At 45.3% G+C, this 25,636-nt stretch overlaps 1 protein-coding gene across 2 annotated transcripts in view; it reads left to right on the forward strand.

Annotated features, from left to right (window-relative positions):
- VWC2 (von Willebrand factor C domain containing 2) overlaps window positions 1-25,152 on the forward strand; it is a 345,247-nt gene extending 320,095 nt beyond the window's left edge. For both annotated transcript variants that reach the window (XM_030209497.1, XM_030209490.1), the window contains exon 4: window positions 24,785-25,152. In XM_030209497.1, coding sequence (XP_030065357.1) covers window positions 24,785-24,936 — 152 coding nt within the window. In that variant the 3' untranslated portion in view covers window positions 24,937-25,152. The remainder of the gene's footprint in view (window positions 1-24,784) is intronic.
- The last annotated feature ends 484 nt before the right edge of the window (window positions 25,153-25,636 follow it).

Here is a 25,636-nt window from a genome sequence, read left to right on the forward strand (position 1 = left end):
GGCGAGGGAGTCTACCTCTCGACGCCCCCATCGTGGACGGGGTTCCACGGAGTCGAGCAGGGCGAGGTTGCAGACACAGGTCCGTGAACTTGTGTCTGACACCGAGGGTGAGGCCTCGTGGGAGGAAGAGGAAGATCCCAGATATTTCTCTGACGAGGAGTCTGAGGGTCTTCCGTCTGATCCCACTCCCTCTCCTGAGAGACAGCTTTCTCCTCCCGAGAGTCTGTCTTTTGCCTCCTTTGTCCGGGAGATGTCTACGGCCATCCCCTTCCCGGTGGTTGTGGAGGACGAGCCCAGGGCTGAAATGTTTGAGCTCCTGGACTATCCTTCTCCACCTAAGGAAGCGTCCACTGTTCCCTTGCACCATGTCCTGAAGAAGACATTGCTTGCGAACTGGACCAAGCCATTAACTAATCCCCACATTCCCAAGAAGATCGAGTCCCAGTACCGGATCCATGGGGACCCAGAGCTGATGCGCACTCAGTTGCCTCATGACTCTGGAGTTGTGGATTTGGCCCTAAAGAAGGCTAAGAGTTCTAGGGAACATGCTTCGGCGCCCCCGGGCAAGGACGCTAGAACCTTAGACTCCTTTGGGAGGAAGGCCTACCATTCCTCTATGCTCGTGTCCAAGATCCAGTCTTACCAGCTCTACACGAGCATACACATGCGGAATAATGTGCGGCAGTTGGCGGGCTTGGTTGATGCTCTTCCCCCTGAGCAAGCCAAGCCTTTTCAGGAGGTGGTCAGGCAGCTGAAGGCGTGCAGAAAATTCCTGGCCAGAGGAGTTTATGACACTTTTGATGTTGCGTCCAGGGCCGCTGCTCAAGGTGTGGTGATGCGCAGGCTCTCATGGCTGCGTGCCGCCGACCTGGAGAATAGAATCCAGCAGCGGATTACGGACTTGCCTTGCCGTGCGGATAACATTTTTGGCGAAAAAGTCGAGCAGGTGGTAGAGTCTCTCCACCAGCGGGACACCGCATTCGACAAGTTCGCCCGCCGGCAGCCTTCAGCTTCTACCTCTACAGGTAGACGATTTTTCGGGGGAAGGAAGACTGTTCCCTATACTTCTGGCAAGCGTAGGTACAATCCTCCTTCCCGACAGCCTGCGGCCCAGGCTAAGCCCCAGCGCGCTCGCTCTCGTCAGCAGCGTGCGAATCAGCAAGGCCCCGCGGCTCCCCAGCAAAAGCAAGGGGCGAGCTTTTGACTGGCTCCAGCAGAGCATAGCCGACATCCAAGTGTCAGTGCCGGGCGACCTGCCTGTCGGAGGGAGGTTGAAAGCTTTTCACCAAAGGTGGCCTCTCATAACCTCCGATCAGTGGGTTCTCCAAATAGTCCGGCAAGGATACACCCTCAATTTGGCCTCTCAACCTCCAAATTGTCCACCGGGAGCTCAGTCCTACAGCTTCCAGCACAAGCAGGTACTTGCAGAGGAACTCTCCGCCCTTCTCAGCGCCAATGCGGTCGAGCCCGTGCCATCCGGGCAAGAAGGGCTGGGGTTCTATTCCAGGTACTTCCTTGTGGAAAAGAAAACAGGGGGGATGCGTCCCATCCTAGACCTAAGGGCCCTGAACAAATATCTCGTAAAAGAAAAGTTCAGGATGCTTTCCCTGGGCACCCTTCTCCCCATGATTCAGCAAAACGATTGGCTATGCTCTCTGGACTTGAAGGATGCCTACACACACATCCCGATACTGCCAGCTCACAGACAGTATCTGCGATTTCAGCTGGGCGCACGCCACTTCCAGTACTGTGTGCTACCCTTTGGGCTCGCCTCTGCGCCCAGGGTGTTCACAAAGTGCCTAGCTGTGGTAGCAGCGGCGCTTCGCAGGCTGGGAGTGCACGTGTTCCCATATCTCGACGATTGGCTGGTGAAGAACACATCCGAGGCAGGAGCCCTGCAGTCCATGCAGATGACTATTCGCCTCCTGGAGCTACTGGGGTTTGTGATAAATTACCCAAAGTCCCATCTTCTCCCAGTGCAGAAACTCGAATTCATCGGAGCCCTGCTGGATTCTCGGACGGCTCGCGCCTATCTCCCAGAGGCGAGGGCCAACAACTTGTTGTCCCTCGTCTCGCGGGTGCGAGCGTCCCAGCAGATCACAGCTCGGCAGATGTTGAGATTGCTGGGCCACATGGCTTCCACAGTTCATGTGACTCCCATGGCCCGCCTTCACATGAGATCTGCTCAATGGACCCTAGCCTCCCAGTGGTATCAGGCCGCCGGGGGTCTAGAGGACGTGATCCACCTGTCCACGAGTTTTCTCGAATCCCTGTATTGGTGGACGATTTGCTCCAATTTGACTCTGGGACGTCCCTTCCAAATTCCTCAGCCTCAAAAAGTGCTGACCACGGATGCGTCTCTCCTGGGATGGGGAGCTCATGTCGATGGGCTTCACACCCAAGGAAGGTGGTCCCTCCAAGAAAGCGATCTACAGATCAATCTTCTGGAGTTGCGAGCGATCTGGAACGCTCTGAAGGCTTTCAGAGATCGGCTGTCCCATCAAATTATCCAAATTCAGACAGACAATCAGGTTGCCATGTACTATGTCAACAAGCAGGGGGGCACCGGATCTCGCCCCCTGTGTCAGGAAGCCGTCAGCATGTGGCTCTGGGCTCGCCGTCAAGGCATGGTGCTCCAAGCCACATATCTGGCAGGCGTAAACAACAGTCTGGCCGACAGGTTGAGCAGGATTATGCAACCTCACGAGTGGTCGCTCAATTCCCGTGTGGTGCGACAGATCTTCCAGGCGTGGGGCACCCCCCTGGTGGATCTCTTCGCATCTCAAGTGAACCACAAGGTCCCTCAGTTCTGTTCCAGGCTTCAGGCCCACGGCAGACTGGCGTCGGATGCCTTCCTCCTGGATTGGGGGGAAGGTCTGCTGTATGCTTATCCTCCCATTCCTCTGGTGGGGAAGACTTTGTTGAAACTCAAGCAAGACCGAGGCACCATGATTCTGATTGCTCCCTTTTGGCCGCGTCAGATCTGGTTCCCTCTTCTTCTGGAGTTATCCTCCGAAGAACCGTGGAGATTGGAGTGTTTTCCGACCCTCATCACGCAGGACGAAGGGGCTCTTCTGCATCCCAACCTCCAGTCCCTGGCTCTCACGGCCTGGATGTTGAGGGCGTAGACTTTGCCTCTTTGGGTCTGCCAGAGGGTGTCTCCCGCATCTTGCTTGCTTCCAGGAAAGACTCCACTAAGAGAAGTTACTTCTTTCATTGGAGGAGGTTTGCCGTCTGGTGTGACAGCAAGGCCCTAGATCCTCGCTCTTGTCCTACACAGACCCTGCTTGAATACCTTCTCCACTTGTCTGAGTCTGGTCTGAAGACCAACTCCGTAAGGGTTCACCTTAGTGCAATCAGTGCATACCATTACCAAGTGGAAGGTAAGCCGATCTCAGGACAGCCTTTAGTTGTTCGCTTCATGAGAGGTTTGCTTTTGTCAAAGCCCCCTGTCAAGCCTCCTACAGTGTCATGGGATCTCAATGTCGTTCTCACCCAGCTGATGAAACCTCCTTTCGAGCCACTGAATTCCTGCCATCCGAAGTACTTGACCTGGAAGGTCATTTTCTTGGTGGCAGTTACCTCGGCTCGTAGAGTCAGTGAGCTTCAGGCCCTGGTAGCCCAGGCCCCTTACACCAAATTTCATCACAACAGAGTAGTCCTCCGCACTCACCCTAAGTTTCTGCCAAAGGTTGTGTCGGAGTTCCATCTGAACCAGTCAATTGTCTTGCCAACATTCTTTCCCCGTCCTCATTCCTGCCCTGCTGAACGTCAGCTGCACACATTGGACTGCAAGAGAGCATTGGCCTTCTATCTGGAGCGGACACAGCCCCACAGACAGTCCGCCCAATTGTTTGTTTCTTTTGATCCCAACAAGAGGGGAGTGGCTGTAGGGAAACGCACCATATCCAATTGGCTAGCAGATTGCATTTCCTTCACTTACGCCCAGGCTGGGCTGGCTCTTGAGGGTCATGTCACGGCTCATAATGTTAGAGCCATGGCAGCGTCGGTAGCCCACTTGAAGTCAGCCACCATGGAGGAAATTTGCAAAGCTGCGACGTGGTCATCTGTCCACACATTCACATCTCATTACTGTCTGCAGCAGGATACCCGACGTGACAGTCGGTTCGGGCAGTCAGTTCTTCAGAACCTGTTTGGGCTTTAGGATCCAACTCCACCCCCCGAGGGCCCTGTTTGTTCTGTTCCAGGCTGCACTCTCAGTTAGTTGGTAAATTTTTTAGGTCAATCTCAGTGATGTCCTCGCCGTTGCGAGGTCCAATTGACCATGGTTGTTGTTTTGAGTGAGCCTGGGGGCTAGGGATACCCCATCAGTGAGAACAAGCAGCCTGCTTGTCCTCGGAGAAAGCGAATGCTACATACCTGTAGAAGGTATTCTCCGAGGACAGCAGGCTGATTGTTCTCACAAACCCGCCCGCCTCCCCTTTGGAGTTGTGTCTTCCCTTGAAGTGTATTGTCTTGCTACATACTGGACTGGCCGGCTCGAGCCAGTTTCGGGCGGGAAGACGGCCGCGCATGCGCGGTGCGCGCGGGCGCGCGAGGGCTAGCAAAGGACTTTGCTAGTGAAGTTTCCGATTGGAGGGGCTGCCGTGGACGTCACCCATCAGTGAGAACAATCAGCCTGCTGTCCTCGGAGAATACCTTCTACAGGTATGTAGCATTCGCTATAGCTTATGTTTGAATTGTTCTTGCTGTACGCTGCACCTTGAGTGAATTTCTTCAAAAAGGTGGTAAATAAATCCTAATAAATAAATAAATAACATCTGAAGCTGTCATAGAGGACAGTATGTACTGTTTCATTTATATCTTTGCAGGGTGGGAGGGGGTCAGTGACCACTGAAGGAGTAAGGGAGTTTCATTCCTTTGTTCCTGCAGTGGTCTTCTGGTCATTTAGGCCACTTTTTTGTGGCTTATTCGTTAATAAAACAGGTCTAGACCAAAACATCCAACTTATAGCCCTGGATGTTTTTATTTTGTTCCATTACAGCAGAAAAACATCCAGACCCCACCCTTAATTCAGCCCTGGCATGCCCTCTTGTGATTTGAACACACTTCTAACAGACTTCATAGAATACTAGTTGTTCTGTCCTCCTACTATTCCTGGATCGGTTAGTCCAGTTCTTCACCAATTGTGATCCATCCTTGAACTGTATAGGTATAGACAGAATTTTAAAAAACTGTAATAATAATAATAATAAAAACATCCAAATTGCAGATTTATAGGAGAGATGGTCAAGATGGTGTCAGGAACAGAAGTGAGGCACCTTAGTTCCTGAGACTCGAAAACGCTCTGGCGCGAGGATTGATCTTCCCAATTTCATTATGGGGAAGAGAAAGGGGAAAACGACGGCTCCTTCCTCCGCGGTTCCGCCGCCAACCCCCGCTACTCGCCAGATGACCTTGGAGAGCTTTCGAGTGGGGCCTCTTGGAGAACGAATGCCCACTTCAATAGGCTCGGCTTCTCAGGGCGTCGAGCACAACATAGAAGGAGTGACGCTAAGTCCCCCTTCCTTCACTGCTCCTCCGCAACCTGGAGGCGATTCCTTGCTCGTGGGGTCACGACAGCCTGAGGTTCTGGAGTTACCCAGACTGGTGGTACTCGTAGAGGGAGGACCTATGAGCACTTCAACCCCGGGAAAGGAGACATCATTACAGGATCCAGTGCAGGTTGCTGCTCCTGTTTCTCGGGAGATTGCAACCGCGTCTACCGGAGCTTTAATGAGACCAGCAGTGGTAACTATGAATACACTTTGGGATGCCATTCAGGCAGTGAACAACACTTTACTCTTCATGAATAATTCAGTAAAAAGTGAAATAACGGACCTGAAACAGGTCAATCAAACTTTGTTAGTTCAAACTCAGGAGCAGCAAGTTAAAATCACGAAAACAGAAGGAGAAGTTGAAAAACTACAGAATATTACCTCAGTTTTGATTGAAATCCAAGATAGAAAAATGGAATATCTTGACAATAATGGGTGCAGAAACAATTTGAGATTTTTGAACTTTCCGAAATCGCCATTGATAAATGCTACAGATATGCTTAAGAAATATTGTATTGAGGTATTGGGGATTCCAGTGGAGGGGTTTCCCCCCATAACGAGAACCCAATACATAACTGGTATACCTACTCAATCAAAAGAACAACCTCAAACAGCTCCTGGCCCTACATTAAACTTAACAGAATTCTTGGAGAACTCTCTTGAACTGATTTCTGAAAGAACTACATTGTCGGTAACGTTTGCTCTCGAGTTTGACCGAAACAATATTCTTCGGTTATACTTTCGACATATTAATGATTCTTTCATGGGACAAAAGATTCAAGTGTTCCCAGATTTAGCAAGGATTACACAAAAGAGGAGAAAAGAATTTCTTTCGTACAAACCTAGGGTTTTAAAATTAGGAGGCACATTGGAGCTGAGATTTCCTTGTAAATGTTGTATTTCAATTGATCTGGTGAACTATATTTTCTTTATTCCCAAGAAGTTATTAGCGTTTATTGAATCAAGGGAAAAGGTTGTCCCTACCATGGAGGTACTCCCTTAGTTTAAATATGCTGAATATCGGCTGTGTACATTCGTTGCTCCCGTCCGTTTGTAAATTGTTAATTTACTATATTTTTCCACTTGAATTGTTTCTTAGTATCTTGACCAAATAATTGTGGACAAACTAAATAATATTATGTCATATATTTTGTTATATTTCTGATATTTCAATGCATTTATGTTTGATGATATAAATGTTAAAACTTATAAATAAAGAATTAAAAAAACAAATTGCAGATTTATGCCACTTTTTGGTCATTTTTCTCTTTTCAAAATGAGTTCCGTGGAGGGGCATTTTCAAAAGGAACGTCCAAGTTCCGATTTGGACGTCCTTGCAAAACGGCAAAATCCAGGGGCGGGGAAACCCGTATGTTCGAAACAAGATGAATGTCCATCTTTTGTTTCGAAAGTGCTGTCAGGGAGGTCCAAATCCTTAAAGTTGGACATCCCTAGACATGGACGTTTCTGACTTTCTGCGATTTTCAAAACCAAAGACGTCCATATCAAAAACGTCCTAATCAAGCCATTTGGGCGTGGGAGGAGCCAGCATTTGTAGTGCCCTGGTCCCCCTGATGTGCCAGGACACCAGACACCCTAGAGGGCACTGCAGTGGACTTCATAAAATGCTCCCAGGTGCATAGCTCCCTTCCTTGTGTGCTGAGCCCCCCAAAACCCACTACCCGCAACTGTACACCACTACCATAGCCCTTATGGGTGAAGGGGGGCACCTACACTGATTTCAGTCCAACTCAGCATGTGTCTGAACAACTCCATCTTGGTGATCTGTTCCTACTAATCAGCTCATCCTCTCAAGATAGTTCGGCCCTGTACCTTAGTTACCACTAATTTTAGTGTTTTATTATTAAAATATGTTTATTAATAAAAACTTTAAATTGTACAACCATCAAAGATCATAGAACAACAAAGGAAATACATGAACTCTTCCCACAAACTACCATTCATACCACCTAAACCCTGCAATAACAAAGACATACCAAGAATATGTGGCAGAAAGTTCAAATTTTAAAACTGTGGGGAAAAGGGTATGGAGACTAGTTAGCTTTTCTTTTTTTTTTAATTGTGTCTTTATCAATAACCTACAATTCCTCTTCGTACCCCAATCTTTATGTTACCTCTTTAACATATAGCGCAACCCACTGTTCAATTTGATCCACTCTATCATTGCGATATAATTTGTACCCTGATAACAGTGTCCCATTCATTGTCCTCCTTCCAACAGGTCTCTGAGATGCCTATTATATCTATCTCTTCATTTAGTGCTATATACTCCAATTCTCCTATCATATTTTTTAGGCTTCTAGAATTTGTATATAGACACTTCAAATTGTGTTTTTTCCTTGCATTTGCAAGCTGCTGTGAAGTTGACGGGGATAATTTGCATACTTTACTCTGTTCTGCCATTAAACACTCCTGGCTTTCTTTCACCATTATTGAAACCTCTGTATTGGGATTCCCTAAAGATCCATGAAGGGGCATAATCGAACGCTAACGCCTATCTCCATGGGTGTCTATGTCTGAAAACGGGTACGTGAAGAGGCGGGACAGACCGTATTATCGAAAAAATGGACGTTTTTCAGCTGGGCGTTTGTTTTTTTTTAGCGATAATAGAAACTAAAAACGCCCAGCTCACAAACGTCCTAATCCGAGCCATTTGGTCTTGGGAGAGGCCAGGATTCATAGTACACTGGCCCCCCTGATATGCCAGGACACCAACTGGGCACCATAGAGGTCAGTGCGGTGGACTTCAGAAAAAGCTCCCACATGCATAGCTCCCTTACCACAGGTGCTGAGCCCCCAACCCCCTCCCCCAAAACACACTACCCACAAATGTACAACACTACCATAGCTCTTAGGGGTGAAGGGGGCACCTACATGTGGGTACAGTGGGTTTTGAAGACCTCCCATTTACCAGCACAAGTGTTACAGGTAGGGGGGGATGGGCCTGGGACCACCTGGCTGAAGTGCACTGCGGTACCCACTAAAAGTGCTCCAGGGACCTGCATACACGCAGGCCTCTAGGACTTGTTGCTGCTATATAACATTGGCACACCAGTTGACACCTGAAGTCTAATCTCTCCGAAAACGTCCTTTATTGGAATAAGCACGCTTGCTCACAGTTAACTGTAGATCACAGGTTGTGCCCCACTGGCAACGAGTCTCCCTGGTACTGAGATGAGCAGTAGGTCAGAGCTGGCAGAATGCTGTACAATGCCCTCTTTCAGCCACATTCAAGGTAAGACCTAAGTTCTGTAATGTGGCTAACACGTGAAAGGGATCTAAAACTGGCTTACAAAAATGGCCACTACCTCATGGACTACCGGAAACAAAACAGGGCACACTCTGACCCAGTAAGCAGAAGGAAAAGCACCATGGGAGTAGAGCCTACCAACTACCAACATCGTGAGCATGTAACACAAGCTAGTGGAATCACGGAGCCCAATACCCTACACCCACCACAATGCATTGCTGATGTGACTCTGGTGCCATTAACAGAAAAGGTGTCACACTCACCTGAGAGCCACATCAGAACCAGGGAAAGGCTGTCAGAGGATAGAACAAATTCTGCTGTCATGGAGGTGGGTATGGCATTTGAGGCTGGCATAAAGGCTGGAAAAAAAGTTTTTAAAGTGGGGTTTTTTTGGTGGGAGGGGGTTAGTGACCACTGGGGGAGTCCGGGGAGGTCATCCCCGATTCCCTCCAGTGGTCATCTGGGCAGTTGGAGCACTTTTTTGGGACTTGTTCGTGGAAAAAAAAGGGTCCAAAAAAGTGACCCAAAATCGCGGTCAAAACGCCTTTTTTTTCAATTATCAGCTAAAGACGCCCATCTCTCTTCGGCCGATAACCACACCGCAGTTCCGCCTTCACCATGCCTCCGACACCCCCCTGTCAACTTTACCCGTTTCCACGACGGATTGCAGTTGGAAACGCCCAAAATCAGCTTTCGATTATACCGATTTGGGCGCCCACAGGAGAAAGACGCCCATCTCCCGATTTGGGTCGCAATATAGGCGTTTTTCTGTTTCGATTATAAGCAGGATAGTATCCTTCAAGGATACTCCACACCGAGCCATGCACTCGTGGGTGACTGTCGGCTTTTCCCACATTTTAGTTTAAAAGCTGCTGTATTCAAGATGTTTTATCATATAATATAGTTATATGTGGATCACTAATGTTACAATCATAAATAGACAAATATCAAGCACAATTACTGGATTTAATGTTACATCAAGCCCTTAGAACACTTTTCTTTTGTTGGAAAGATCTTGACAAAGTAACTTATTTATCATGGTGGAATTCTGTGTGTATTTTAGCTAAATATGAATATGCTGTGGCTGAAAAACATAACTCACTTGTTAAGTACAACAAAATATGGTCTCCTTTACTAAACCCACTACGTAATAACCTTTGTCAGAATTGAAATTATGTATTACTCCTGTGACTTATGATTATGATCTGTTATCGAAATAATCCCTGACTTGCCCTAACTTGAACATGTATGCTGATGCTTGTTACTGTTAACTTGTTAAGCTGGCTAATTGCTTTATTTTAGCCATTTGTTATCATTTATAAAACACAATAAAAATATTGGAACTAAAAGCTGCTGTATCTCTTTTTAAATGTTAGCGCCAGTTCCATCCCAGTTAAGGTGGAGTCCATCATATGTGGATTTACCGAATATTTTATAACGGCATATTTTATTACAGAAATTTCAAGTAGCTTAAAATTTGTTAGTTAAGTTTTTATATAAGATGCCCCAGAGGAGCAGAGCAGTTCCTTTGCTTAGACAGTTGCATTGGTTAGCAATGCAGGAAAAGTGTGTTTTTAAACTGATTTAGATGACATTTAAGACTGTGTGTGGTGGTCAGCCAGTTTCTGGCATCTTGATTAGTGCAGTATGTGCTCTCACAACTTCTTCGATCCTTCTAGAGGTTTTTTATCACTTTCTAGTACAGCTGTTTTGAGAAAGAAGGTATGGCGAAACAGGCCATTTAGGATCTGTGTTGGAGTGGAATAAGTTGGCTGATGAACTTAGGAGGGAGAAGTCAGGCTTCCAATTTAGGAAAGCAGTGAAAGAGCTGCTGTTTCCTTGATGTTATGGCAACTGGTGTTTTTAATATTTTATGATTGTATGCCATCTTGATTGGCATTTTGTGATGCGTAGGAGAGGGTATATGCATTTTATAAATAAATAAATAGTGCTATCATGGTACTACTACTAGGGATCCAGCTGCTAAACAATGGTACTGGTTGACCCCCAGAAGTAGCCTCATGATACTTCTGCTAGGGGTCAAACAGTGCATTTTGAACCTGAGTTCGACATTGCAGGAGCGACTGGGGATTTCTCTTGCCCCAGCTGCTAGACATCAGGGACCCCATGTTAGGTCTGGGGGGATTGGGGTCTTAGGAGGTGGGAAGGATCAGTTAGTCTTTGAGGAGCTCCAGGGGGTGGAGAATGTCTTAAAGAAGTCTGGAGTGTCTGTTCGGGGGGGGGGGGGGTACATATCTTGGAAGTGACGGGTCTGTTCTGAGGGGTGTGAGAGGTGTCTTAGCTGTGAGGGGGTAGGAGCCTGTGATTCCTTATGCAATGCACTGCTTACTTTAAGATGTCATCAGGAGGTAAGGCCATGTGTCGCCATGATATGGTGGATGCTGAAAAGATGATCTCCATGCATCCCTCCCAATAATCTGCAATTTGCCAGTTTAAACATCCAAAATTCAATCCCAACTTGTGCAGGAGACATTCAGTTTCCACATACTGCCAGGGACTCAGGGGGTGCATTAATTGTAAAGATATTAAAAAATACCTGGAAACTGAGGCCGACAGACCATAAAATGGTGGATTAACACAGCCCGGCAGTGGCTATGGTCGGATCGGCGTGTGTGTCAGAAATCACAAGGAGAGGTCACAGCAGCGGTTGAAGCTGCCCTTGATAAAAAAAACTGCAGCAGATTTATGATCAAGTGGAAGAGATGCATGAAAGGTTGGACAGTGTGTGCCTAGAACTGGATGCGGGCCTACAATGGACGTCGAACCTGGAGGACTGCACTACAGTGCTGTTAAAGACTCAGGCGACACTGAAAAAGACTGTTGCGGATTTGGAGGCCAGGTTGGATTATTTAAAGAACTGTAGTAGAATAAACAACTTATGGTTAGTTGGCATACTGGAATCGCTATCTGACAAAGACCTCCCAACCTTTCTGGAAACATGGATTCCCCAAAACTTGAGCTTTGGAGATCGACCTCTAATAGTCCTAGGGTGGTGAATTTAAAAGCCTGAATTTTAATGTGCAAACAGCAGATATTGGCTGCCATCCGCAAGGGGAAAAAGCTTGTCTATCAGGATACTACCATATTATGTTTCAACACTACTTGCACCATGTGCAGCAATTGCGCAAGGCTTTCATCCCAGTGTGCACTATGCTTCATTACAAGCAAATCTGCTTCACTCTCATCTACCCGGAAAAATTGCATGAAGGACCTAATAGTAATATAGTAGATGACGGCAAAAAAAGACCTGCACGGTCCATCCAGTCTGTCCAACAAGATAAACTCATATGTATTACTTTTTGTGTATACCCTACCTTGATTTGTACCTGTCCTCTTCAGGGCACAGACCATATAAGTCTGCCCAGCACTATCCACGCCTCCCAACCACCAGCCACGCCTCCCACCACCAGCTCTGGTACAGACCATATAAGTCTGCCCAGCACTAACCCCGCCTCCCAACCACCAGCCCCGCCTCCCAACCACCAGCCCTGGCACAGACCGTATAAGTCTGCCCAGCACTATCCCCGCCTCCCACCACCGGCTCTGTTACAATCCAATTATTACTCAGGAACCTTCATGCAATTCCATAATCTATTCTTCCTTACCATGTATGTATGCACATGATGCATATAAATACCACGATCTGCTCCATATATGTTATGTTCCATGTATGTTACCATGTATGTTTGTACCTTAACGTAATACCATATGTAATTCTGTTACCCGGAAATGGCAACCGCCATTATGGCAAATGTAAGCCACATTGAGCCTGCAAATTTGTGGGAAAATGTGGGATACAAATGCTACAAATAAATAAATAAATAAAAGGACATACTCAGACCTTTGAGAAAGCGGAGGTTTCTCAGACCTTCCTACAGACATTGGATAATGGTGCACAATGAGGCATAAATATAAATGAGGGAATGATACTTAGTTTGTAAGCTTGATGATGATGGCACAGCCTAAGACGATGATTCAATCAGGCTTGGATAGACTGGGTGGTGCACAAGCACCATCCTGAAATGTATAAAGACCTTCTGTGGTGGGACATGTGAGACAATCCTTGCTACATGCGAAGTAGCAAATACCTTTATGAACTTGCTACACTTTGGATGGAGGAGTGATAGAACTAATCCTGTTATCACCGTAGCACCCAAAGCGCCAGTTCTTGGAAATGACAAATAACATGCATTGCTGGATCACTTACTCAAAATTTGATGGGGTATGGGAGTGAATGATAGGTTGGGATATGAAAAACTACGATTAATATGATAAGAGTGATATTTGACTGCTGAGGTCAAAGGGGGTGGGGAGTAAGTTGATGGGGTGTGATACGCCTACTCATTATGGGAAGAAGGCTCCTAGGGGATTTAGAGAGGGCTCAGAGGGAGGGGGAAGGGCAGGGAGGGGGAATTTAGTTTGTGTGATTGGGGGGGGGGGGGATGCTCAAGGATTAGGTAAGCATGCAGAGGCACAATGCTATATTCAATATTTGGGTACGACTATAGTGAGTTGGTTACTCATCCTTATAGTAGGGAGAAGGCTAGATTCAAGGAGTTGTTGGGAGCTGGGACAACATCTCCTATACCTGATGAGATATTTATAACATAAGATAACAATTTCTTTTGGGGTTATGTAATTGTTTTGAAAGTTTATTCTTGGAATGTTGCTGGTATAAACTCCCTGATTCAAAGAAAGGAAATATTACATAATCTATGTAGGAAAGGTGCATCTATAGCAATGCTACACTTAAAATCGATTGAACACTACATACTTGGTGGGTGGGTGTTTTTTGGAAGCCCCCACACAGGGGTAATTATCCTTTTTCATAAATCACTGCAGGTTGAAAACCAGAGAGTTCATGTGGATCTGAAGGGTCACTTTGTAATCACCCAGCTACAGATAGATAATTTATTTTTTTAGTATCGTACATATAATCCAACCAAACTCTAATTATACAACCATTATAGGTGGAGACTTCGATGTGGTAGCTGACCCTGACTTAGACAGGATGCACAACTTCCATATAACCACTTTTATGTGAAATGTTGGGGGTGGTGGACACATAAAGGGTACTCCACCCGGAGGACAGGGACTATACCCATCTCTCATAGGCACACCAAAATCAATCTCGAACAGACTACTTTTTGGTGAATAGGGACAGCTTTTCTAAGGTACAATCTGAGCAATAGATCCTACAGTCATTTCGGATCATGCAGCCATCTATGTTGAGCTGGGGGGAGTAGGTCCACAACTTACACACAGACATTGAGTATTTCCATTGGATCTGTACCATGATAAAGCCTTCTTTGATTACATATGGGGGAAATGGGCTGATTATAAAATTAATAATCAACAACATTATCATGACTATACTGGAAGACAGCCAAAGCTGTGTTGAGAGGAGATATTATAGCCTATAGCAGTGCAAAGAAAAAAAGCAGGGATAGATCAATACTGCACCTGGAACGTCAACTAGTGAACTTACATATGGCATATTGGGTGACTCCCACAGTTCAACTAAAAGAATGGCTGTTGGCTAGTCAGGCAGCCCTTAATGAACTGCTGTACCAGCAAGCCAAGAAGTCGGCCATGTATTATCAGTTCTAACTATACAAATATGGAAATAAGAGTAGACGGCTGCTGGCTCGCCTAGTAAAGGAAAAAAGGATCCTTGCGCTTTGACATTCCTCGGGCAGCACGGTATATTCCAGATAAGACATTACACAAATATTTCAACAATATTATACCCAATTATATTCGTCAGATCCTCAATGTACATTAGATCCTAACACTTATTTAGGAAGCCTGGAGCTACCGAAACAGAAGCACAGACTGCTACCTTGAATAGACCCACTGATGTTGATGAAGTTCATAGGTGGTATGAAGAAGTGCATTATGCAAGATGCTAGGCCCAGATGGCTATAAAACCGAACTCTATACGCTTCTTGTAGCAGACATTGGGCAACCGCTAGTAGCCTTTTTTAAAGCCTCCATAGAGAGACTTACCTTGCCTACCTCTCTCCATATGGCAAATGTTATGGTTTATCCTAAATCCAGGGAAGGACTTCACGTACCCAGAATCATATAGGCCCATTTCCCTAATTAGCTATGAAGTGAAATTAATGGCTACTATTCTATCTAACCATTTAGCTAAGATCCTTCCATCCATTATAGCGGAACCTCAGGTAGGATTTATCAGGGGGAGATAGGCGGAGAAAAACATACTGACTATCCTAGCTTCTTTGGAGCGGGTACATAATTGTAGTCAGGACACATAGTTGATCAGCTTTGATGCTGAAAAAACATTTGACGGCGTCAATTGGGAGTTTTTATTCATGGTCCTGCATGTGTATGGCATTGAGAGATTTTTTGAACATGCAATTAACATTTTAATGATGGACCCACAGCGAGAGTCTTGGTGAATGGTGGTGTTTCAGTTCCCAGTGCTTAGTGGAACTTGTCAGGGTTGCCCACTGTCTCCTTTACTATTTGCCTTAGTACTAGACCCATTGATTCGGGAGATAGTGGGAAACCTGGAGATTACTGGTATAGTACTACTACTACTTATCATTTCTATAGCGCTACTAGACGTACGCAGCGCTGTACACTTGAACATGAAGAGACAGTCCCTGCTTGACAGAGCTTACAATCTAATTAGGACAGACAAACAGGACAAACAAGAGATAAGGGAATATTAAAGTCAGGATGATAAAATAAGGGTTCTGAACAAGTGAACAAGAGTTAGGAGTTAAAAGCAGCATCAAAAAGGTGGGCTTTTAGCTTAGATTTGAAGACGGCCAGAAATGGAGCTTGACGGACCGGCTGAGGAAGTCTATTCCAGGCATAAGGTGCAGCAAGATAAAAGCAACGGAGTCTGGAGTTAGCAATGGAGGAGAAGGGTGCAGATAAGAGAGATTTACCCAGTGAACGGAGTTCCCGGGGAGGAATGTAGGGAGAGACGTGAGTGGAGAGGTACTGAGGAGCTGCAGAGTGAATGCACTTATAGGTCAATAAGAGGAGTTTGAACTGTATGCGGAAACGGATAGGAAGACAGTGAAGTGACTTGAGGAGAGGGCTAATATGAGCATAACGACACTGGCGGAATATTAGTCGTGCAGCAGAATTTTGAACAGATTGAAGATGAGAGAGATGGCTAAGTGGGAGACCTGTGAGAAGCAAGTTGCAATAGTCTAAGCGAGAAGTGATAAGAGTGTGGATGAGGGTTCTGGTAGTGTGCTCAGAAAGGAAAGGGTAAATTTTGCTGATATTATAGAGAAAGAAACGACAGGTTTTAGCAGTCTGTTGAATATGTGCAGAGAAGGAGAGGGAGGAATCGAAGATGACCCCAAGGTTACGAGCTGATGAGACAGGAAGGATGGGAGTGTTGTCCACAGAAATAGAGAATGGGGGAGGAGGAGAGGTTGGTTTAGGGGGAAAGATAAGAAGCTCAGTCTTGGTCATGTTTAGTTTCAGATGGCGCTGAGACATTCAGGCAGCAATGTCAGACAGGCAGGCTGATACTTTGGCCTGGATTTTGGCTGAGATTTCTGGTGTGGAGAGGTAGATCTGGGAGTCATCAGCGTAAAGATGATACTGAAAACCATGGGATGAGATCAGAGTACCAAGGGAAGAAGTATAGATGGAGAAAAGAAGAGGTCCCAGGACAGATCCCTGAGGTACACCAACTGACAGTGGGATAGAAGTAGAAGAGGATCCACTAGAGCAGTGATAGCGAACCTTTCAGAGACCGAGTGCCCAAACAGCAACCCAAAATCTAATTATTTATCGCAGGTGCCGGTACTCATTATGGGCGGGGTCACCACATATGACTCCACCCCTATGATATCCACACCCCTTACACCAGCCATGGCGCATATAAACAGACATCATTGAAAATATTATACTAGTATAGGAGAAAAAAATAACATGATTTTTTTTCATTATAAATCATTTCTGTAAGCTGTTACAGCTCCAGTATACCCAGTGCAAAATAAGACAGCAGATGTAAATTCTCAAATTGGACATATTCCAAACACTAAAATGAAAATAAAATGATTTTTTTCTACCTTTGTTGTCTGGTGATTTTGTTTTTCTATCCATATTGGTCCTAGTCTCTGATTCTGCTGCTCTCTATCTGTTCTCTTAACTCCATTTCCAGGGCTTCCTTTCCATTTATTTCTTTACTTTCCTCCTTTCTTCTTCATTTCTTGCCCTCCATCCATGTCCAGCCACCCTCCTCTCCCCTCCAGCCACCCATGTCCAGCCACCCTCCTCTCCCCCCTGCCCGCCCGCCCTCCCAGCACCAGGCAGGCCTCCCTCCCAGCGGCAGGCATCCCTCCCTCCCAGCAGCAGGCATCCCTCCCTCTCACCAAGGTCTCCCTCCCACCCAGCACCAGGCCTCCCACCCAGCACCAGGCCTCCCTCCCACCCAGCCAGCACCCAGCATCAGACAGGCCTCCCTCCCACCCAGCACCAGGCCGCCCTCCCTCCAAGCACCAGGCCACCCCCCCTCTGAAATTTAAAAGGCATACCTGGTCGGGGTTAAGGCGTCGTTGGCAGCAGCAGCGAAAAGCGTGTTGTTTGCTCGACGCACCTTTGGCCTTCCCTTCTGTCTCTCAAGCTCTGGTCCCGTGGGCGGGCCCCTGGTGCTTTGTGGGAGGGAGGACGGCCTGGTGCTCGGAGGGAGGGAGCGTGGGCGTGTGGACCAGTGACGGCACGCGTGCCCTCTCTGGCATGCGTGCCATAGGTTCGCCATCACTGCACTAGAGTATATACTAAAGGTATGCTGGGAGAGATAAGAAGAAAACCAGGAAAGAACAGAGCCCTGAAATCCAAGTGAGGACAGCGTATCAAGGAGTAGGCTGTGATCAACAGTGTCAAAAGCAGCAGATAGATTGAGAAGGATGAGGATAGAATAGAGACCTTTGGATCTGGCCAGGAACAGATCATTGGAGACTTTAGCAAGCGCTGTTTCAGTTGAACGAAGGGGGCGAAAGCCAGATTGAAGTGGATCAAGAATAGCTTGAGATGAAAAAACGTCAAGGCAACGGTGGTGAACAGAATGTTCAAGTATCTTGGATACGAAAGGGAGGAGGGAGATGGGGCGATACTTGGAAGGACAGGTAGGGTCCAATGAAGTTTTTTTTAAGGAGTGGTGTGACTACGGCATGTTTGAAGGCATCAGGAACAGTCGCAGTGGACAGTGAAAGATTGAGGATATGACAGATAAAAGGGATGACAATAGGAGAGATACTGTTAAGTATATGGGTGGGAATGGGATCAGAGCAACAGGTAGTTAGTTTCGAGGAGGAAAGAAGATGTGTAGTTTCCTGTTCAGTGATTTCAGAAAAGGAAGAAAAGGAGGCAGGGGTTGAAGGAGGGTTGAGAGAATGGACTAAGGGAAGGAGAGGTGGAGGTGACCTGGTTGAGAATTCAAGTTTAATCTTGTGAACCTTATCATGAAAGAACTCAGCCTGAGTCTGGGGGAAAGTGAAGGGGGGTTTGGAGGTGAAGGCACTTTGAGGAGAGAGTTCAGTGTGGCAAAGAGAAGACGAGGGTTTGAGCCAAGAGAATTTGTCAACTGGATGTAATAGTCCTGTTTGACAAGTAAAAGAGCAGACTGGAAGGAGGTCAGCAAGAATTTGAAATGTATGAAGTCAGCATGGGCATGGGATTTCAGCCAAAGGCGTTCAGCAGAGTGGGCACAGGAACGTAGGTAGCGGATTCTAGAGGTCAGCCAAGGTTGGGGTTTGGTACATTTTACAGAACAGGGAATAGGATGAGCAAGAGTATCCAGAGCAGAGGAGAGAATAGTATTATAGGAAGAGACAGCCTCATTGACAGACTTGGATAGCATAGTGGTAGAGAAGAGATCTGATACATTGGAGGACAGAGTACAAGGGTCAATAGCCTGAAGATTCCTAAATGTATTGGTTAAGATTGGATGGGACTGGGGAGGAGAGTGTTTAAGTGTGAAAGTTAACAGATGATGGTCAGAGAGGAGAGGAGTTGAGGCACAGAAACTGGAGAGTAAGCAGTTTGAGGAGATAAGATCAAGACAGTGGCCATCAGGGCCAATCCTAGGGTCTCTGGCGCCCCCCTGCAGATGATGAGTTGGCGCCCGCGTGCCCCCCCTCTGGCGCCCGTGCGCCTCCGCCCCCCCCCCCCAGCATCTCCTTTCTCTCTTCTCCCACCCTGCCCCTCTCCAGCGATTCTCCTTCGCCCGAATCGCCCCCATCCCCCGCCACCCTTGGTGCTTTAAATCTTTAATTTACCTCCGTTCCAGCAGCCGCATCATTTGAAAGCCTTGCCCCGTCTCTAGCCTTCCCTCCCTTCGTGAGTTCGTCTGCAGTCCCGCCCTCGAGGAAATGACATCAGAAGGCGGGACTGCGGAACGAACTCACGAAGGGAGGGAAGGCTAGAGACGGGGCAGGGCTTTCAAATGATGCGGCTGCTGGAACGGAGGTAAATTAAAATATTTAAAGCACCAAGGGCGGCACGGTATGGCGGTGCAGCGCCGCAGTGGCACCATTGAAGGCAGGCACCCCCTGCAGCGCTTACCCCGCTTACCGGGTTTGACCAGCCCTGGTGGCCATTCTGGTGAGTGGGGGCAGTGGAGCATAGTTGAAGTTTGAAAGAGGATGTTAAAGCAAGAAACTGCGAAGCATAAGAGTCAGAGGGATCATTAGCATGAATGTTAAAATCCCCAAGAATGAGCGATGGAGATGAAGGGTCAAGAAAGAAGGAAAGCCAAGCATCAAAGTCAGTGAGAAAGGAAGAAAGAGACATCAGGGGTCGATAAATGACTGCTACTCGGAGAGGCAGAGGAGCAAATAGACATATGGAGTGGACTTCGAAGGAAGAAAAACAATGAGACTGAGGCAGAAGAAGAGGTTGAAATCTACAAGAGGGTGGAAGTAGTAGCCCGACACCACCTCTGTGGCCAACCGGGCGAGGAGTATGGAGAAAAGATAACTCCATGGCATTGGGCCACAACTGAAGCAGAGTCTTCAGGGTAAAGCCAAGTTTCAGTTAGGGCAAGTAGATGGAGAGTACGAGAGATAAAAAGGCCATGGATGTAGGAAAGTTTGTTACAGACAGAGCGGGCATTCCACAGAGTGCAAGAGAAAAGCAGGGAAGGAGGGGGAGGAGAGGAACAGAAAGCAATCGGGGTACATGAATTTAAGATCTTGGCCTTCGCCAATGATTTTGTAGTGCACTTAACTTCCCCAGCCAGTCCCTGCCAGTGTTGCTGAAAAGTTTTGCAGAATACTTGTCCTTATAGTGCTGGGCAGACCTATACGGTCAGTGCCAGAGCCGGTGGTGGGAGGCGGGGCTGGTGGTTGGGAAGCGGGGATAGTGCTGGGCAGACTTATACGGTCTGTGCCCTGAAAAGGACAGGTACAAATCAAGGTAAGGTATACACAAAAAGTAGCACATGTGAGTTTATCTTGTTGGGCAGACTGGATGGACTGTGCAGGTCTTTTTCTGCCGTCATTTACTATGTTACTATGTTACTATGAGTGGCCTAGTGGTTGGGGTGGTGGACTTTGGTCCTGGGGAACTGAGTTCAATTCCCACTTCAGGCACAGGCAGCTCCTTGTGACTCTGGGCAAGTCACTTAACCCTCCATTGCCCCATGTAAGCCACATTGAGCCTGCCATGATTGGAAAAGCATGGGGTACAAATGTAACAAAAAAAACAAACAAAAAAAAAAAATATATATATATATATAAACAAATCAGAAGGGTTACCTACAAACCTAGAACTCAGGAGATGGTGGGTTGGGGAGTTTCCATTGAAATGGGCCACGGATGAATTTACTTATTTGGGAGCATTACTTACAGCTGACCCTCGATGCCTATACAGACGTAATATGGATCTGCTACTCCAACACACTTACCAACAGTTAACTCTTTGGAATAACATATCCATATCGCTAAGTGGCAGGATTAGTCTGTGTAGTATGATTTTATTCCCTAGGAGTTTATATGTATTTTGACACCTTCCAATATATGTTACAAAAGGATAACAGAAAGCTTAGGAAGATACTGACCTGATTTTGCTGGGGAGGGGGTAAGAAACCCAAGCTTCAGTTAGAGCAACTATATGGCAGCTGGAGTGTGGGGAGGGGGGGGGCTTGGACTACCAAATCTATGCTTATACAACTGAGCATGTCTACTTAGACATCTAGCAGAGTGGGTGTTGGGCGCAGAAAATTACACGCCCTGGGAGATAGAACAGGAACTTTTTCAACCCCTTTGCCCTCACTGTCTTCGCCATATAGCTCTTAGAAATATCCCCAAGCAATGGTGACAGCCTATATTGCTACATCCAATGAATGAGACTTACTTGGCAATACTTGGTAACTTTATTGCCCCAGAATCCTTCTTGTACAGATATGATACCACTCATAGGAAACTCAGATTTTGGACCGGGAATGGAGAAGAGGATTTTCCATCACTGTGCATCTAAAGGGGTGGTCAATGTAGCAGATTTTTTATTAGAAATTGGCACTTTGAAATTTATAGAGGTGTTACAACAAAGCCTGGGAAGATGCAGATTGGACCATTTTACATATCTGCAAGTCTCCACTTATGTGCTGCATATTTTGCGGCACGAATGCTCTAGAGGTGTGTTCCAGTTATTAAAACATGTTTTCTTTTCCTCAGGGAACTCTCAATGCACAGTCTCTAGTCTATATAGAGCGTTAATCTTAGTGATGCCAAGCAGGAGTTATGAACACTTGACCCAGAAATGGAATGCGGAATTGGGGGTGGGAGTTTGAGAGGGAGACATACTTACATTTTTGTAGGTGATCCCCACATTTCTACATAGTGCTCAGTACAGGGAAAGTCAGTATAGAATCTAGAGCGTACTTCCCTCCCCCCCCCCCCCACCAAAACATAAGTATATAAGTAATGCCACACTGGGAAAAGACCAAGGGTCCATCGAGCCCAGCATCCTGTACATGACAGCGGCCAATCCAGGCCAAGGGCACCTGGCGAGCTTCCCAAACGTACAAACATTCTATACATGTTATTCCTGGAATTGTGGATTTTTCCCAAGTCCATTTAGTAGTGGTTTATGGACTTGTTCTTTAGGAAACCGTCTAACCCCTTTTTAAACTCTGCTAAGCTAACTGCCTTCATCACGTTTTCCGGCAACGAATTCCAGAGTTTAATTATGCGTTGGGCGAAGAAAGATTTTCTCCAATTTGTTTTAAATTTACTACACTGTAGTTTCATCGCATGCCCCCTAGTCCTAGTATTTTTGGAAAGCGTGAACAGATGCTTCACATCCACCTGTTCCACTCCACTCATTATTTTATATACCTCTATCATGTCTCCCCTCAGCCGTCTCTTCTCCAAACTGAAAAGCCCTAGGCTCCTTAGTCTTTCTTCATAGGGAAGTCGTCCCTTCCCCGCTATCATTTTAGTCGCCCTTCGCTGACCTTTTCCAATTCTACTATATCTTTCTTGAGATGCGGCGACCAGAATTGAACACAATACTCAAGGTGCGGTCGCACCATGGAGCGATACAATGGCATTATAACATCCTCACACCTGTTTTCCATACCTTTCCTAATAATACCCAACATTCTATTCGCTTTCCTAGCCGCAGCAGCACAATGAACAGAAGGTTTCAGTGTATTATTGACGACGACACCCAGATCCCTTTCTTGGTCCGTAACTCCTAACATGGAACCTTGCATGATGTAGCTATAATTCGGGTTCTTTTTTCCCCACATGCATCACCTTGCACTTGCTCACATTAAACGTCATCTGCCATTTAGTCGCCCAGTCTTGTAAGGTCCTTCTGTAATTTTTCACAATCCTGTCGCGAGTTAACGAGTCTTCTATGCGGGTTGCCTCTCTATGGAAACATGCATTAAATATGGCTTATCAGAGGTCACCTTATCCCATGCATTGTGGACTTCCCCCTCATTAGAAGATATTGGATATGGCTGATGGAATATTGTGCTCAGTTGCTGCACAGAACCAGAGATCTTTCCCCCAAAGATATACCTTTTGGACACATAAAGAGTGGGGGTCCGCTTCGGCGGGCAGAACGTTTATTTCTGTATAAAGCTAGCGTTGTAGGTAAAAAAATATATTTTGCAACATTGGACAATGACAGCATCACCAACCTACTGACACTGGAGAAACGCATTGCATACCTTAATGGTTCTGGAGGCTTGAGATGCATGTTGTACTTTGAAAAGGAAGCAGAGCTTTTGGTCTGTATGGAAACCCTATGTTCAATCGTGAACAACACGTATCTTAATCTTGAATCAGATGTCACTGTAGTCAAACTATTGAACTTAATCAAACTCAATCATATAGTGATCGAGGGGGTAGGGGTGGAAGTAGGACATTCAGGCTCATGCCTATGTTAGTAATCAGGGTGGGGAACTATAAGAGTCCAAGTTCCTCACTTATTCGTCAGATAATTGGAAAGATATGATTCAATTTGCGATGTATATGTCAGTTGGTTCAATCTGACTAGTACATATCTATGTGTATGGATATACTGGGAGGTATAGGCAGGGTGTGTGGGAGGACAGTTCACGATATCACTGTTTAGCTAGTTAAAATAAGCTATTTCTTTGTACTTTGAATGTGTATTTGCAATCTAATAAAAATATTTCACATAAGATGTCACCAGGAGCTGCATAATTTGATTTGTATTATACCAAAGTGCATATCATATAGTGTGTTTTAACTAGCGTACAATTTTGGCATGTAATGCATGCTAAGAGGCAAATATGTGTTATTCCCTTAACACATGTTAGTAACTACCCTTCTTAATGTGTGACATTTTTGAGGTTATGGCAAATGAGAAACTGGTGTGGCACAGTGAAAGAATGCTTTTCTTGGGATCTCTGGCATGCTGAATTCTTTATTTAAGTGATGTCTCTTTCATTGTCCATTGGTTGTTATCAAGGTTTTATGTATTTAATGTGATAGTCTTGATTCAGATTGTTTTGCATATTTGTTGATTGATTTAACTGGTCCAGGAAAGCAGAACAACTGCTTTATTGGACCAAGGTAGCAGTACATAAAAGTTGTTTTAAATCAATCAATAATCACATTATAACTGCCATCAAGAAATCAAATAATGTAACAGAACTGAGGCAATGCAAATCCATTTTCAATAGGCCACAAAGACTTTCCTATAGCACCAAAAGGAGAAAGTGCCAGCCTAATTAAACTAATGGAAAATGGGAAGCCATAACTAACTGAACTCAAATACACTGACACAGAAAAATGACATGATATATATACTTGACTGCATTGGCATATATATTACTAAGTACTAAGTAATATATTACTCGTAATATGTTACTTTTAAAAGTAACAAATAATTCAATGATTACTTTTGTGCAAATGTATTAATTTTTCACTAACGAGTAATTTAATGTCTCATTACTTTATATAGTCACAGTAACTTAACATTACTTTTATTAAACAAGTAACTAGTAAGTGTAATATATTACTTTTACAAAGTTAACTGGTAATATATTACTTCTCAATCACAACATGGGCGACAAAAAGAAGGGGAGGAAATAGATGATGTACAAACTTGCACCTTTGCAAGTTTGTACATCATCTGTTTCCTCCCCTTCTTGTCGCCCTTGTTGTGATTGACTTGTCTGTGACTACAAGGGTTTTGGTTCTTCAATATATTACTTTTCACAGTAACCTAACATTACTTTTATTAAACAAGCAACTAGTAACTGTAATATATTACATTTACAAAGTTACAACTAGTATCTATAATGTATTACTTTTCACAGTAACTTTACTTGTTTAATAAAAGTAATTAGTTAATAATAAGTGTAATATATTCCTTTTACAGAATAACTTGGGCAACACTGCTACATCATATATCCAGTTGTTCCACTCAAATGTTTTTGCTTTTATTGTAGGGCCAAACTGCTTTGCAGAAACGGTCGTTATTCCAGCAGGTCGAGAGGTAAAGACTGATGAATGCACTATATGCCACTGTACTTATGAAGAAGGCACATGGAGAATTGAACGCCAGGCAATGTGCACAAGACATGAATGCAAGCAAATATAGAAGAAATGAGCAAGCCAAACTTCAGAGGACTCAAAGTTTTTATAAAATATTTTGTTGATATTTCCATCCTAAATAACCTTGGACAATCAGGATGCTTGAGGGAAGAAACGTTTTCAATAGATGTTTTAAAAGAATAGGTTCTAGAAACTATTTTCATAGTAAAATTTACAAAATACATTTCAAAAATTCTGGATACAAAACTGTCATAAATGTGCTTTATCCCTACAGTGAATATAGTAATGTATACTTTAAATATATGTATCTACAATATTATAGAGCTTCAATGTTTTATATATAGTAGATAATGAAAATTAAAACATCATTCTGTCAACCAAGTCATGTGTGTAAATGCATGATATCTAATGTCTCACCCTCAAATATTACCATATAGCTTGTGACATTTTATTATTGCCATTTCTAGTTCATAATTTAATTTAGGACTTATAATTCACATTTCTAAAGGTTAAAAAGCATACAATGCAATATCGGTCTATTCCTCCAGCTTCACTAGGTCCTTCCTCATGTCATCCACACTCTCCAGGGTGTCCACCCTGTTGCAGAGTTTGGTATCATCCACAAAGAGACAAACCTTACCAGACAGCCCTTCTGCAATATCGCTCACAAAGACATTAAAAAGAGCTGGCCCAAGGACTCCGCTGCGGTACTCCACTGACAACATCCCTTTCTTCAGAGCAAGTTC

This window comes from Microcaecilia unicolor, chromosome 1 (genome assembly GCF_901765095.1).
Source record: "Microcaecilia unicolor chromosome 1, aMicUni1.1, whole genome shotgun sequence".
NCBI classification, from domain to species: domain Eukaryota; kingdom Metazoa; phylum Chordata; class Amphibia; order Gymnophiona; family Siphonopidae; genus Microcaecilia; species Microcaecilia unicolor.